At 42.4% G+C, this 16,663-nt stretch overlaps 1 protein-coding gene across 1 annotated transcript in view; it reads left to right on the forward strand.

The window, feature by feature from the left end:
* Window positions 1-16,120, forward strand: part of LOC115088644 (exostosin-1-like) — a 109,947-nt gene extending 93,827 nt beyond the window's left edge. Inside the window, exons 10-11 of the mRNA XM_029596906.1 lie at window positions 4,253-4,424; window positions 11,992-16,120. Of these exons, the coding sequence (XP_029452766.1) occupies window positions 4,253-4,424; window positions 11,992-12,177 (358 nt within the window). The 3' untranslated portion in view covers window positions 12,178-16,120. The remainder of the gene's footprint in view (window positions 1-4,252; window positions 4,425-11,991) is intronic.
* Window positions 16,121-16,663: the final 543 nt, after the last annotated feature.

Below are 16,663 nucleotides of genomic sequence, written 5' to 3' on the forward strand. Positions count from 1 at the left end.
GGTCACAAGTACGTGGCAGGATCCCAAGGAGTAGATAGATTCCAGACTGTTTATCCCAAGAATAAGCATAGGATTTCTGCAACTCTACCTTAATAATGGTTAATGGACTTTTCCTCCAGGAACTTGTCCAAACCTTTTTTAAACACAGCTACACTACAGTTAGAGAGAGAGCAGCTTCAATAGCCGGACCTCGCCTATGGAACTCATTACCTGAAAACCTAAGGTTACAAAATGACACGAAATTATTCAAAAAACAACTCAAAACATGGCTATTTCAACAAACTTACAAAGAAGGCATCGGTTAACAAAAGCCTCAACAACTTTACATGCCCAGATAAGAAACCTCTGCACCAAAAATTCGGACAAATAAATATTACCATTGTTTAACAGTAACCAGTAGTTACCTTGCCAGTTAGTAAAGTTAAATATGACCATACTACCATTAGTAAAGTGAAATATCACCATGTTACCGTTAGTAAAGTTAAATGTTAACAAAGTGTATCTGTTTTAATTGTTATAACATTCATTGTAAGAAGTTGTTATATTTGTAAACCAGAGTGAAGGCTTGTACCAAACTTCGGTATATAAAAACACACAGATAAAATAAAATAAATAACTTTCACCACATTCTCTGGCAGTGAAGTCCAGATAATTATGCGTTGAGTAAAAAAGTGTTCTCTTATAAGTTTTAAATGTATTACCTAGTAACTTCATTGTGTATCCCCTGGTCTTTATACTTTTCAAAAGAGTAAACAACTGATTAAAGTTTACTTGTTCCATTCCACTCATTATTTCATAGACCTTTATTATATCTCCCCTCAGCCATCTCTTCTCCAAGCTGAAGAGTCCTAACCTCTTTAGCCTTTCTTCATGGGGGAATCATTCCATCCCCTTTATCATTTTGGTTGCCCTTCTCTGTACCTTTTCTAATTCTGCTATATCTTTCTTGAGATGTGGTGACCAGAACTGCACACAGTACTTAAGATGAGGTCGCGATGCAGAGGCATTATGATGTTCTCTATTTTCTCCATTCCTTTCCTAATAATCCCTAGCATGCTATTGCTTTCTTGGCTGCTGCTGTACACTGAGTTCATTCCCAGTTCGCCCACACACATGGGCACCTTTTAAAATCCATACAGGACACGCAGGCCTGACTTCTGCTGTATCTCCTGGCTTTGGCACATGCCAGGCTTTTAAATTCACCCCTATATATAGTTTCATGGTTCTGTACAGGTGATAGTGCTAGTATTATAACTAGCACAACAGGCAGGGAAAAATGATGGAGACTCAGCTCATTAGTACAGGTTACATTCTACCTAGGTAGCCTTTCAGACACACAACTCTCCCACGCAGTGTCTGGTGACATGGCTAGGAAGCATCCTAACATCTTGCTGTCTGGAGGATGACTTTCTGCTATCATGCCTCCAATATCACTAACATCTTCTAGGACCACTTTAACATGCTGTTAAGGCTTTCCTGTCTAGCACACTATTTTTAACATACACAAGAAAGTCTTACCATGCATGTTAAAGTTTAATACATAGGCTCTTTAGTCAGGTAGTTAAGCAGTTAACCTGGATAGGTTGCTCTGGCTGAAGATTGTCCCCCTCACAGTTGGTGAAAGTATGCATGTAAGTTCACAATGTGCATTCTTTTAGGTGTACTAAAAAGAGTTATTCCTAGGGACATGTTTAGGTGGAGGAAGGGAGCAACACATGTAGAACTTCATTTTCACATCTATGTAATAGTTTTGCCCCCTTTCTAGTGACTGCAGAAATATTAGGTGCAAAGTATGCAAGTAACTTGTATCCATGTACCTTAAAGGCAATTTTCAAAGGGAAACTAGTTAGGTAATTTCCCTCTGAAAATCAGCTACAAGATACACAAGTACGAAAGTGTCTGAGTACTTTGCAGCAATGCGAGCTACTGAAAATTGCCTCCATAGGGTAAAAGACATTTGTTTAGAATTCCCAATGGGGAATGTGTGTAGTCCTGGATGGAATAAATGACAGCTTTATGGAGAAATTGGTTCAGGTGGAGCACAAGATTTGGTGAGAGAGGTAACGGTGGTGGGTCGCTTGGCAATTAGTGATCATAATATGATCAAATTTGAATTGACTGGAAGGGGGACAGTAAGCAAATCCACGACTCTCGTGCTAAATTTTCAAAAGGGAAACTTTGGTAAAATGAGAAAAATAGAAAAAAACTGAAAGGAGCAGCTACAAAGGTAAAAAGTGTGCAAGAGGCGTGGTCATTATTGAAAAATACCATCCTAGAAGCACAGTCCAGATATATTCCACACATTAAGAAAGGTGGAAAGAAGGCAAAACGATCACCGGCATGGTTAAAAGGGGATGTGAAAGAAGTTATTTTAGCCAAAAGATCTTCATTCAAAAATTGGAAGAAGGATGCAACAGAAGAAAATAGGATAATGCATAAGCATTGGCAAGTTAAATGTAAGACATTGATAAGACAGGCTAAGAGAAAATTTAAAAAGAAGTTGGCCATAGAGGCAAAAACTCACAGTAAAAACTTTTAAAAATATATCCGAAGCAGAAAGCCTGTGAGGGAGTCAGTTGGACCGTTAGATGATCAAAGGGTTAAAGGGGCAATTAGAGAAGACAAGGCCTTTGCGGAAAGATTAAATGATTTTTTTGCTTCAGTGTTTACTGAAGAGAATGTTGGGGAGATACCTGTATCAGAGAAGGTTTTCATGGGTAATGATTCAGATGGACTGAACCAAATCACCGTGAACCTAGAAGATGTGGTAGGCCTGATTGACAAACTGAAGAGTAGTAAATCACCTGGACTGTATGGTATACACCCCAGGGTTCTGAAGGAACTAAAAAATGAAATTGCAGACCTATTAGTAAAAATTTGTAACCTATCATTAAAATCATCCATTGAACCTGAAGACTGGAGAGTAGCTAATGTAACCCCAATATTTAAAAAGGGCTCCAGGGGCGATCCGGGAAACTACAGACCGGTTAGCTTGACTTCAGTGCAAGGAAAAATAGTGGAAAGTGTTCTAAATATCAAAATCATAGAACATATAGAAAGACATGGTTTAATGGAAAAAAGTCAGCATGGCTTTCCCAAGGTAAGTCTTGCCTCACAAATCTGCTTCACGTTTTTGAAGGAGTTAATAAACATTTAGATAAAGGTGAACCGGAAGATGTAGTATATTTGGATTTTCAGAAGGCATTTGACAAAGTTCCTCATGAGAGGCTTCTAGGAAAAGTAAAAAGTCATGGGATAGGTGGCAATGTCCTTTCGTGGATTACAAACTGTCTAAAAGACAGAAAACAGAGAGTAGGATTAAATGGACAATTTTTTCAGTGGAAGGGCGTGGGCAGTGGAGTGCCTCAGGGATCTGTATTGGGACCCGTACTTTTCATTATATTTATAAATCATCTGGAAAGAAATATGACAAGTGAGGCAATCAAATTTGGAGATGATACAAAATTGTTCAGAGTAGTTAAATCACAAGCAGATTGTGATAAATTGCAGGAAGACCTTCTGAGACTGGAAAAGTGGGCATCCAAATGGCAGATGAAATTTAATATGGATAAGTGCAAAGTGATGCATATAGGGAAAAATAACCCATGCTATAGTTACACAATGTCAGGTTCCATATTAGGAGCTACCACACAAGAAAGAAATCAAGGCGTCATAGTGGATAACACATTGAAATCATCGGTTCAATGTGCTCGGCAGTCAAAAAAGCAAACAGAATGTTAGGAATTATTAGAAAGGGAATGGTGAATAAAACGGAAAATGTCATAATGCCTCTGAGGTTCAGTTGAAACATGATTCATGTTGGGAGTATTTCTGAACAGCATAGCTTGGTGACATAACAGATTTGTTTTGTCGGGCTAAGTATTCCATTTTTATAAATTTGGTGATTTGGTGGTATAGTCTGGGGTAAAGATGCGTTTAATATAAAAGAGAAAAATTAAACAAAAAATTGTAGATATAATAAAGAACAACTGTTTAAATATAGAGCAACAAATGACAATAATTGATTAGATAAAAAATGCTCTAAAGGCTGAATACAGCCTGTAGCCCATTGTGTGGCGAGAGGCTGCAGATTAAAGATTTATAGAGCTTTGACTTATGATATTGTCATTTGTTTGTATTAAGAATTCTTTAATTTTTCGTGGATATTTGGATTGCATCCTTTTTCCCTCTCTCCTTGTATCGATTTAATGTTCTTATGTTGACCATAATTCTCCTTGTCTTTGGCTTCCAGATACTATCATTACCTTTACACCTTCTACCTACCCAGCAGCTTACACAGCATAGTGGATCAGATGGCCAACTGCGAGGATATTTTGATGAACTTCCTGGTTTCAGCCATCACCAAACTTCCTCCACTTAAGGTCACCCAGAAGAAGCAGTACAAGGAGACCATGATGCAGCAGGTGAGGAAGTGTGATGCTACTGTTGAGCAAAATGGATGGCCGACAGATCTCGATATCTAGCAAAGAGAAGCCCTGTTTTCAAATGTAAATTTCCCAGGGAACTGCATGTGATTTTGCAGCTGAATATATTAGGAGCTTTTGGGCACTGTACAAAAACTGCTGTTGAGCTATATTCTAACCCCTAGTTGGAGGCAATTGTATGACAGGGGAGGACAATTCTCAAAGTACTCTGGCTGCATTAAAATGGATTAATGTGCCTATATTTGCTTTGTTTAAAGACTGGCTTCCTTCCTTTGCCTGGCTAAATGTACAAGTGGGTTTCCATAACATTATGGGGATTGAGGGGAAGTATTCCCAGGCTGGGAGGGGAGGTGTTTGGATGGTGGCGAAAACAATCACACATGCATAATATTTTCAAAAGAATGTGCACTATTTTACCTTTCTCAGCTGCCCCCACAAAGTCCATGGGTGCTTTTAGTGTGTGTACTTTATGCTAATTAGTACACACTGTGTGGTTTTCTTTTTGTAAATCTGTGTAAAGTACTCGGTACAAGCAACCTCAAACTTTGCATATTGTGCAAGCTATTTGAAAATTGCTTCCCAGGCCAACCAATCAGGCTCAGATGATTTTGCATGGCTAGCAGCAGTCTTCATTACACTGAGCAGGAACTGCCTCTTACATGTATCTGTACACTACTGCATACATCTAGCAGTGCTATAGAAATGATATGTAGGAAGAAAAGGAGGAGTCGCAGTTAGCTGCTCTGCATGCCAGGCTGGTAGGTCTTGCTCTGATCAGTGACTGGCCTTGTGGGATGGTGATAACGAACAGTAATGCAAGCTGGGCCCAGACTAACTGAAAGAACCCCATCTCAGGTCCTCTTTGTGTTAAGCTCAGGCTTGTGGACCCTTGGGCGGATGAGAGGATGGAATACCTTGCGGAGGTTCTGTAGGTTCTCTCGTCGGGTGGCGAGGCAGAACAGAAGAGGAGCGCAGTTGACCCTCGGCTCTGGAGGCGGAGACGACTGCAGACAGATGAAGAGACTAGAAGAGGAGCTGAATCTTCACCCCTGGAAGTCTGTGGTCCCCCAAGGAGGAGCCCGTAGGGACCCAGACCGCAGGGACTTAGGTGGACCCCGAGGAGTCGTGGTATCGGTGCAAGGGCTGACTGGAGCTTCACCCTGGAAGTCTGCAGTCCCCCCAGGAGGAGCCCGTAGGGACCCAGACCGCTGGGACTTAGGCGGGCCCTTGGAGACGGAGTCCAGGAGAGGTCCAAGATCAGGTGCCAGAGAGTCGTCGCTTACCAGGCTAAGGTCACACACCGAGGGATCAACGCTTGCCAGTCCGAGGTCACACCAGAGAATTACTGCTTGCCAATCCGAGTCGCACACCAGAGAAGTACCGAAGCCAATCCAAAGTCAGTAATTGGGAAGACCAAGCCGAAACAGGAACAGGGATCCAAGCTCAAGAACTCACAGAGGTGGGCAGACAAGACAACGCTGGAGGACATTGCCAAGTCAGAGAATGAGCAGAGGAAGCTCCCTTATATACTTCCTCTGCTCAGGCTAATCCAGGACAGGTGAGGTTGTTAAAGGGATCAGGTCCCTTTAAATTAGTGAAGGGGGCGCGGCCTCGTGCCTAAAAATGGCGGCGGCCATCTTTGATTTCCTCCGCGGAGGAACGACTGCTGAAACGGCGTGGGGGCAGAGCTGGGAAGGCTCTCCCCTCGATGGTCAGGCCGGGGACCCACGCCGGGGCACTGAGCACCCGGTCAGGAGTTTCCCCGGAGGCTGCCGCAGCGGGTCGCCACCGCGGATGAGGTAGGGGACCGCGCTCGTGGCCTGCCACGGCCGCGGGACACAACACTTTGCTCCTCTCTTTCTTCCTTCTTATCCTCTTTGCTCTTTTTCTTCCTGTCACACCATCCTCTTCTCCTTCCCTTCAAGTCATCTTTCCCTTCTTCATCCCATCCTCAATGCTCCTCTCCTTCCTCTCCATCCCTCTTTCCTTATTCCTCTATTCTTCTTCACTTCTCTTCATCCCATCTTCTTTGCTCATTTTCCTTCATCCTCCTCTCCTTCCCTCACCCTCGTTGCTTATCTCCCTTCTCCATCTTTCTCTTCTTCCTCCCATCTTCCTCTTCTTCTTGCCTTAATCTTCTCGTTCACCCTCCCGTCCCAAATCCCATATCTTCTTTACTCATTTCCTGGTCAGCAGCCAGAAAGCAGCACTTTGGTTTTTGAAGGCTTTTCATAGATCACTAGCTGACTACAGCTATCCCACAGTTTGAACTGTATAGGGCAGCCCAGATGTGAGATCTATAGGGCCCTGCAGGGTTGTTGGAACCTGCCATAACTGATAAAGGAGCCTGCATCCACTAAAGGGTCACTCTCTTACTGCTGGCTGTTGGTCAACAATGGTTAAGAGAGAGAAACAAAAACTCAGGACCAGACAGAGAATAAGGAGGAAAGAAAGGAATGAGTATAACGTTTGGATCGGGCAGAGAGTAGATAGAAGACAAGGGGGGTGGGGGAGGTACAAGTCAGGTCTGCCTAAAGCAGTTCCACAGGAAAAAAAATCACAATTTCCTAAATAAACCAAGTGCCAACAGCAGCACAACAAAGTGGAGTGGTCCATGGAAACACCTGGGGAATGCCAGCCAGGATCCAATCAACACTCTCTATCCTCCATGGTCCAAGCAACTGGAATAGTGTTATCATGACAGTGGCCAAGAAGGGGGTGGTGCGGATGTGCACTTGTTGCTTTAAGTGCCAAGAACAAAAGTCTCAGTGGTGGCAGACTAAGGAGATGCAGGCTCCTCCATGCTCCATGACAATTGACTGGACTGGTCACAGCATGACTAGGGTGAACTTACTTGGGAGAATTGGAGCATACTAGCTGCTGAGAAGTGTCCATGTGGCTAGTTAGAAGGCTAAAAGTCTGTGAGTGAAAATTTCCAGATAGTTTAGCCCTTGTTCTTTCGAGCTTCCAGACAGGCTTCCAAATCAGTCAGAAAAAACTGGCTAGAGATCTGGCTGAAGTTATCCAAAAGGTGGGAAGGAAGGGAGAAGTGTTGCTTATTGGAGATTTTAATCTGCTGGATGTGGAATGGAGTATCCCTGCTGCAGAATCTGTAAGAAGAGAGATGGTGGATGCCTTTCAAAGACTCTGCTTAGAAAATGATGATGGAACCCATGAGAGGATGAGCACTACTTGATCTGGTACTCACAAATGGAGATAGTATCTCAAATGTCCGGGTAGGTGCTCACCTGGGTATCAGTGATCATCAGACAGTATGGTTGGATATAACGGCGAAAAGAGAGGAAAGTCATATGACGATCAAGGTCCTAGATTTCAAAAACACAGACTTAAATGGTAACATACCTCAAAAAGTAGTTAGATGGCTGGGAGGAAATGGGTGAAAACAACAGTGGGCTAAATTAAAAGTGCTATAACAAAAGCAACCAACATTTATATAACAAAGGGAAATAAAAGTAAGAGAAAAGGAAACCAAAACAAAGTGGTGGTGGCTGAGAAAATAAAGGCAAAAAGTTAACTTCTAAAAGTACAAAGGAACTCAAAAAGAGAAAAACGGAAGAATATCTGATGAAACTGATGGAAACAAGGAAAGAAATCAGGATTGCAAAAGCTTGAGTAGAAGAAAAGATTGCAAAAGAGGTGAAGCATGGTAACAAAACATTGTTCAAATATATCAGAGTAAGGAGGAAGACCAGAGGTAATATTTTAAGATTGAAAGGAGACAAGGAGCAAAGTGTGGAGAAAGATGAAGAAACAACAGAAACATTAAAGAAATACTTCAGTTCAGTTTTCAATAAGGAAAACACTGGAAAAGGACCGCTGTTGACTAGCAAGAGTACGGAAGACACTGGGGTAGATACACTCCCATTTATAGAGGAGAATATATGAGTGGAACTAGGAAAACAAAGTGGACAAGGCCATGGGGCCAGATGAGATACATCCCAGGGAGCTCCGAGAAGTTCTGGCAGGTCCACTGAAGGACATGTTCAACAGATCTTTGGAGAAGAGAGTAGAGCCACAGGACTGAAGAAAGGCAGTTGTGGTCCCTCTTCACAAAACTGGTAGCAGAGAGGAGGCCTGAAACTACAGGTCGGTTAACCTTAACTCAGTAGTAGGAAAATTAATGAAGAGACTGCTAAAGGAAAGGATAATGAACTAGCTGCAATCCAATGGGTTACAGGATCCGATCAACATGGTTTTACCAGAAGAAGGTGCTATCAAACGAATCTGATTTGATGTAGTTTACTTGGATTTCAGCAAGATTTGTGTTACAGTCCTGCATAAGAAGCTCATAAATAAAATAAGAAACCTGGAACTGGGTCCAATGGTGGTGGAATGGATTACAAACTGGTTGACTAACAGATTCCAGCAAGTAGTGAAGAAAGAAGAGTGATAAGTGAGTTCTTCAATGATCAGTTCTGGGACAAGTTATGTTCAATATTTTTATGAGTGATATGCAGAAAGATTAGAAGGTAAAATTTGTCTTTTTGTGGATGACACTAAGATCTGCAACAGAGTGGACACACCTGAAGGAGTAGAGAGAATGAGAAGCGACCTAGAAAAACTTGAGAAATGGTCGAAGGATTGGAAGTTAGGATTCAATGTTAAGAAGTGCACAGTTATGCAATTGGGCTACAGCAATCTGAAGGCATTGTATGTGTTGGGGATGAAGACTGATGAGCATGAACTGGGAGAGAAACCTCGAGGTGGTATTGTCTGATGATCTGAAAGTGGCAAAACAATGTGACAAGGGAATAGCATCCCAATAGATGCTGGGATGCTTCAAAAGAGGCATTACCAAATAGGAAAATGAGGTGATAATGCTCTTATATAGATCCTTGGTGAGGTTTCACCTGGAAAACTTCAGTTCTGGAGACCTCATCTCAAAAAAGATAAGGACACAATGGACGTAGTTCAGAGAAAGGCAACCAAAATGATGTGGGGTTTGTACAGCAAGCCATACGAGATGAGAGATATGATACAGACTTTCAAATACCTGAAAGAAATTAATGATGTGCAAAAATCAAATTTTTTCCAATGGAAAGGAAGCTGTAAAACTAGGATCACAATATGAAACTCTGTGGGAGAAGACCCAGGAACAAGGTCGGGAAATATTTTTTCACGGAAAGGGTGGTGGATGCATGGAATGCCTCCCGGAGAAATGGTTAAAATGAGAACAGTAATGAAATTCAGAAGGGCATAGGATAAACAAAGGATCCCTACTAGCTAGAGAATGGAAATGAAGAATGGGATAACTATTTTATTACATCTTGGTGGCAGCCTGCATGGAGCAGCAGTTGCTACAACCTTTAACAGAAGGCTTGGGGGTAGCCTGCATGGAGCAGCAGTTGCTACTACTCAAAAAAATCTTGCTGGACAGACTAGCTGGACCGAATTGCCTTTCACTATCGCCTGGACCGAATTACCTTTCACTATCGCCTTTCACTATCGCCTGAATTTTCAAAGTGCTGCGTGCATAACGTTCAGGGGTTACACACGTGGCGGGGCCATGCGCGTGCCAAGCACATTTTAGAAACCCCCAGGTACGTGCAGAAGTGCAGAGCCAGTGAAAAGGGGAAGGGCGAGAGCTGACTGGGACAGCAGCCATTAGGCCCTGTTCTGGGGAAGCGCACACCGGCAGCTGTTCGGCAGGCCGAAGTTACTTCTGCTCTGAAGAATCAGTAAGGTAAAAAACAAAAAAAAATTTGAATAGGTAGGTGTTAGGGGTCAGGGAGGAGAGGAGAAAATGGAGGAAGGGTAGGTAGGGATATAGGAAAGTTCCCTCCCAGTCCGCTCCTTAATTGGAGCGGACTGGGAGGGAACTGGGCAAAGGGCCGATTGTGTTGCCGTGCGTACTTTACAAAATTCCCCCCCACCTCCACACGCGTGAGAGGCCACCTGTCCGCACATGTGCATGCAGATATTAAAATCCAGCGCACATGCGCACACGGGAAATATATTTTATAACATGTGCGCGCCGACTCACGCATGTTATAAAATAGCCAGGAACCGCGTGCACATGGACGCCTGTGCGGGCCTTCGAAAATCGACCCCTATGTTTTTATGTTAACGATTGCTGTGAATAGGAGAGAATATCAATAACAATTGACCACAGGAAGGACAGAGTCAGTGGCAATATGGGCTTGAGGGAAATTCAGTGACACCTACAGGCTGGGGAGAGAGTCAGCAGTGTGAAACTTGGGGGGGGGGGGGGGGGGGGGGGGCGGCAATGGCCAATTTAATAGCATTAGGATAGGTGAGAAAGGAGCTAGAACCAATTCCTGTATAGGGATTGGCACATCTGGAGAGTCTTTCAAGAAGGCTCCAGAATACATCCATGACTTTGAATTTTTCCCAAGTGAAATTCTACATAGCTCAAGCCCAGGACACTGCCTGCATGTGACAAGGCTCTCGAGTACATCCAGCTGGAGGAAAGAAGTTGCACCCCCAACACTTGCAGATATCACCAACATATGGTTCTGTGAAGCAGAACTAGACATTTAGAGAAGGAAGGTAGAAAAGATGGAAGGGTAAAGATGGGGAAGTAAGGAATGAGGGGGAGGAGACAGGATGTTTGTAAGGGAAAAATGCTGATGGATAGAAGGGAGAAAGACAGAGGTTGGAGCAGTGAAAGCCTGGCAGAAAAGAGGGAGTAATATGAAGCCTGAGGAAGGAAAGACTGCAAAGGGGATTAAAAAGGAGGGAGAGAGAGAGAGAAGAAAGTATAAAAGGATAAACTCGAAGTGCGGAGGTAGGTAAGAAAGAGGTACCTTTGAGATGGATAGAAAATATGTGACATGAAAAGGGAGAAAAGGGTAAGACAGAAGAAAAATGTGCAAAAAATGAATGAAAAGAATAAAAGAGGGATAAGACTGAAATGAGAAAGAAAAAAATAAAAGCAATTAAAAAGACAGAAATATAATCATACAATGAACTGAATATTCTAAGCAACTAAAGAGATCAATGGAATATGTATTTGACTAATCACTGTTCTTGCTTTCTTTACTTATGCTTTATAGAAAGCAATTTTCAAAGTTATTTACCCAGGTAAAATGGCCTGACTGAAAAATGCCTTCTTCAAATGCAGCTAAAATAGCACATGGCTTCCATGGCATGCATATTATTAGCCACAAGAAAAAAAAGTGATGTTCCTGTAGGCATGTTTAGATCAGGGGAGTAAAACAGCAGGCGTACATTCAATTTCCAAATGGACACATGCAATTTTGCTCTCCCTCCACAACCTGGACACATAGCAAGTGCAAACTACACAAAGGTTTTTAATGTGCATATTTTTCATTTCCAAATTTTCAAAAAGAAATTATTTGAGTAAATTCTCTTTGAAAATGTACATAAAATATGCACATTACAACCATCCACAAAAATTGCAGCTATGCAGGCGGCTTGAAATATTGCTCCAAACATGTCTAAGCAAACCAACTGCATCGTCTACCAAATATTTTATCTTACCCTAAAGAGTTTTTTTTTCTCTCTCCTACCCATTTCCCCATGCCCTATTCCCTGTTTCTAGGGCTCCAAGACTTCTCGGTGGGCTGACCCGGATCACTTCGCCCAGCGTCAGGCCTGTATGAACTCATTCACTAGCTGGTTTGGATTCATGCCCTTGATTCATTCACAGACTAGGCTAGACCCTGTCCTCTTCAAAGACCAGGTTTCTATTCTTCGTAAGAAGTATCGGGACATTGAAAGACTCTAGCACATACTCCATCCCCCATACAGGGTGACACTGAGAACTCTAGGAATATCAAGAGATTGTAGGCTGCCTTCTGTGTGTCGAAATAAGTGACAGAGGATGTAAACGGACGCCTACATCTTTTACAATAAATATTAGAATATAAAAAATTTCTCATGAATCCGGATATATGAAGTATCAGGATACTCTAAAGACTGAGGTCCAGCTTCTGCCAGAAGTTCTGGGACATTGAGACACTCTATAGAGCCTCTGTTCTTCATGTAAAAGTACATCATTAAGCTCTATAGAATACTCTGCCTTCCAAAAGTTGAATCAAGACGCTAAGAGACTCAAGGGACCTCTATCCAGACAAATGAAGATTCAGCATAGGACATACTGTCCTCTTGCATCGTGATCAAAACAAAAAGAGAGAAACCTAAGTGTAACTAGTTGTGACCTCTGTTGTAAAATGGAAGTCTGAATACCATGTGGAAGAAGACAGAAATCCAAGATATGTTTTTCTCAGATGAACATGTTGATCCTTGAGATGAATGTTACGTAGAAATGCTTCTAGGAAAAGGCTAATCGGTATATAAATCAATCAGATGGACATATTGATCAGTAATAAAACTGGAGCACTGTAAGGGCAATCTGTGAATATTTAAGAAGCATATGAGCCCACAGACTCCACAAGGAAAGGAAAAATAGGATCAGATTTATGTATGTATAAACTGTTTTGCCTTGTTTAATCATTGTTCATTTTGAGCTCAAGCCAGGAAATATGCCTAGCTTTAGAGGACACTGAAAGGATGACAAATGTCAAAGTAAATTTGAATGCAATAGGAGGTTCTAACCTGAGGACAGAAGCAAATTTAAGTCTGCCTGATCTTGGCTCCATCTTTAACAGCTTTCTTTTTGTCTTTTTCCCTTTGTATCACCCTCCATCTTCAAACCACCCTAACCAGATGGCATATCCACATGGCCCTGGAGAATCCTCATCATCCTAAGGAATACCGCCTCCGATGCCTTCCACAGCACCATTTTTTTGGCTGGTGGGGGCTATCATGATAACATCACTTGTCTTTCTGCCCCAGGCCTGACCACACCACCTCATTCATGTGCTTAGGCCTGACCACTCCAAAATCTCCCCAAAACAATGGCCTGAGCAACAATATTCTCTATTAATGCTGGGAAGAATTTTTTTTAACAGATTCCAAGTTTACAACTAAAATGCTTATTTCAGTCACAAAAGGACTATGTTTTCCAACGTATGCATTTGTGCATCTATGTCTGAACATAAGCATTTAATATTAGACACAAAAAATGGATTGAATTTTCAAAGATCACCATATTTGTGTTAAAAGCTCCCCCTTGTAGACACACACAGTTTTAGACAACTAAAGAAGTTAATTTTCAGAATGTTAGACGCTAGTGGCAATTTCGAGTACCCACATAGCCGCAGATAGTTAAAGCTGCCATCAAGGTCCGTGAGTACCTTTGCACCTGAAAATTCTACTGGCACAAAAATAGCTGGAAAACAACCAGAGTAGATTTGTAAATTGAATCTGCATACATCGTTTCCTTACCCCACGCTATCCCCACTCCCAGCTAAAGGTATCCATTTTTTTGGTCCACACATGCTTTTAGATTTACCTAGGAGGGCAATTTCTAGGCAAGCCAAAATTACCCAGGAAAAAGGCTTTGAAAATTGCCCTCCTTGATCCAACTAAAACTATGCATGGGCACAAACTTTTAGCCTGGGCAAGGGGGTGAGTGTTAAAATCAGGGAAGGAAAACAACACAGCTTTTTTAACCCCAATCATCCAAGCACACACACAAATAGCACGTACAACGTATGCTGGTACTTTTAGCATGTGTACAAGCTTTAGAAGTGCCCGTATACTTTATGTCTATATATGTTACTGAAAATTAACCCTTAGAGTAAATTTAAATGAGTGCACCAAGGTGGCTAAGAAGTTCTTGAGTTAGATCGCTGGGGATGAAAACTGCACCCCCCTCGCAGCATCAAATAATTTCAACTGCACAGCCGAAACATAGAAATACAGGATGGCTTCCTTTTCAACATTAATGGCAAGTTATACAGCTACAAAGTACCCATGGACCTTGCACTCACATGGACAATTCAGAACTGCCCCCTTAAGAATTAAGCATCTGTTTGAATGAACTTCTTTATCCAGCCCATTTTCAGGGCAGTTTTCAAATGGACCTTGTAGTTACAAACTGCACCAGGTGCTTTTACTGTGCCTACTTTGGCAAATATTCAAAGAGAAACTACCCGTGCTTCCATTTTAAAGTTAGGAAGTGAAAATCTGCTTGTTAAAAGCATTCACATACTTTGCAGCTGCTTTGGCTGCAGGTGGTCAGGTGGAGGGAAAATGGCAAATAAAGCTTTGAAAATTGAAAGTATATGCCCTGATATTCTCTCTGGCCCTGAACGTGCTCACAAGAATACTTCTTTCTCATGCAGCTAGAAACTACATATGCTCTGGTATCTGTTCACATGTTTAGACATATTTTAGGACAATTTTCCATCTCTTGCTACAGCCACAAACGAAAAAAGGGGAAACAACAAGTGCCAGTGGGCACAAAATATTTTTGTTTGCAACAAGCCTTTTTTCCATATTATCTTTTCTATGAAGGGCAGCCTGGAACAAAATCAACAGCCCCTAGGAGAGAGTGGAGTTGGGTTCTCAACCTCACACAAATTACACAGGACAGACTGGCTAAGCCTATTATCACGTCAGCCATCCCTATACAAACAGTAATGAGATGTTCATGTGTGGCGACAACTCCAAGTCACAGCCTTGCATATCTCCTCCAAAGGGATTAATCGCTGGTGAGTCACTGATGCTGCCATGGCTCAGAGAGTGAGCCTTGACATAACCCACTAGATTCAGGCCCACCTGTGCATAACAGAAGGAAATGCAATCTTCTAGCAATTTAGATAATAGTTTGTTTGGCAACAGCAATCCCCAGTTTGGTGTCCAAAGAAACAAAAAGACGGGTGGAATTTCTATCTGCTTCAGTCCACTCCAGGTAGAAAATCCTAGGCTCTCTTGCATTCTAAACTGTGCAGTGCTTGCTTGGTGGATATGTGGCCTGGGAAAAAATGTTAGAAAAAAGAAAGGTCATTTACTTTATGTTGCAGGAATGCTGTGACTCAAAGAGAGATTTCATCAGTTGGGACAAAACCATGCTGAGGTCCCAAGATACAGCTGGAAACCTGATGGAAGGCTTCAACTGAAGTAGGTCCCGCATAAACCGGACAACCAAAGGCTGTACAGAGATGGGTCTGCCTTCTACATGCTGGATGATTAGTGCCAGTTGCACTAATGTGAACTCTTACTGAGATAGTCTTGAGACCAGACTCGGAGAAATGTAGAAGGTACTCAAGCTGTTTTTGTGTGGAGCAGGAGAAAGGATCTAGGCAAGGGCCTTCTGTTCACACAACAGGACAAAACATAGGACTTCCTAGTGTCATCCTTTGTTGAAGATAGCACATCATCAAATAAATCAAGGGGTTGCATGGTCAACCTCTCAATATTCAGGCAGTGAGAGCCAAGGACCTGATGGTGGGATTGTGCAACCTGCCCTGATTCTGAGTGATGAAGTCTGGGAAAATCCCTAGCCTGATTGGTTTCCTGATGGACATCTCCCTGAAGAGTGGGAACCAGATCTGTCTCAGCCAATAAGGAGCTATGAGAATCATGATCCCCCGGTCTTCTCTAAGCTTCAAGAATCTTTGACACTAGTGGAATTGGAGGATATGAATACAGAAGGCCTCTACCCCAATATAGAGCAAAGGTGTCCTGTACTTGTTTTCTGGATCAGAAGAGTGGAGCTTTCCTGTTCTGAGGGAACTCAAACAGATCCACCATGTGAGTGCCCTACTGGCATAACATCTGAATCGGAGAAAATTCTTTTTCACTCAACGCACAATAAAGCTCTGGAATTTGTTGCCAGAGGATGTGGTTAGTGCAGTTAGTATAGCTGGGTTCAAAAAAGGTTTGGATAAGTTCTTGGAGGAGAAGTCCATTAACGGCTATTAATCAAGTTTACTTAGGGAATAGCCACTGCTATTAATTGCATCAGTGGCATGGGATCTTCTTAGTATTTGGGTAATTGCCAGGTTCTTGTGGCCTGGTTTGGCCTCTGTTGGAAACAGGATGCTGGGTTTGATGGACCCTTGGTTTGACCCAGCATGGCAATTTCTTATGTTCTTATGAATTGCTTCCCCCCCCCCCCCCCCCAGTTCAGGGACCATTCATGTAGGTCCAGGATCTGACTCAATCTGTCTGCGAGGACAAACCTGTCAGATACATGGCCCTAAGAAACATCCTTTGAAAGATGGCCCTGTCCCACAGCTGGACAGTATCCTGCTTCCATGCTTGTTGATGTAATACATCGCAACCTGGTTGTCTTAACTAGGACTACTTTGTTGGCCAATCAATCTCTGAAAGCCTTTAGCACGTACTGGATCCATGAAGTT

This window comes from Rhinatrema bivittatum, chromosome 3 (assembly GCF_901001135.1).
Source record: "Rhinatrema bivittatum chromosome 3, aRhiBiv1.1, whole genome shotgun sequence".
Classification (NCBI taxonomy): domain Eukaryota; kingdom Metazoa; phylum Chordata; class Amphibia; order Gymnophiona; family Rhinatrematidae; genus Rhinatrema; species Rhinatrema bivittatum.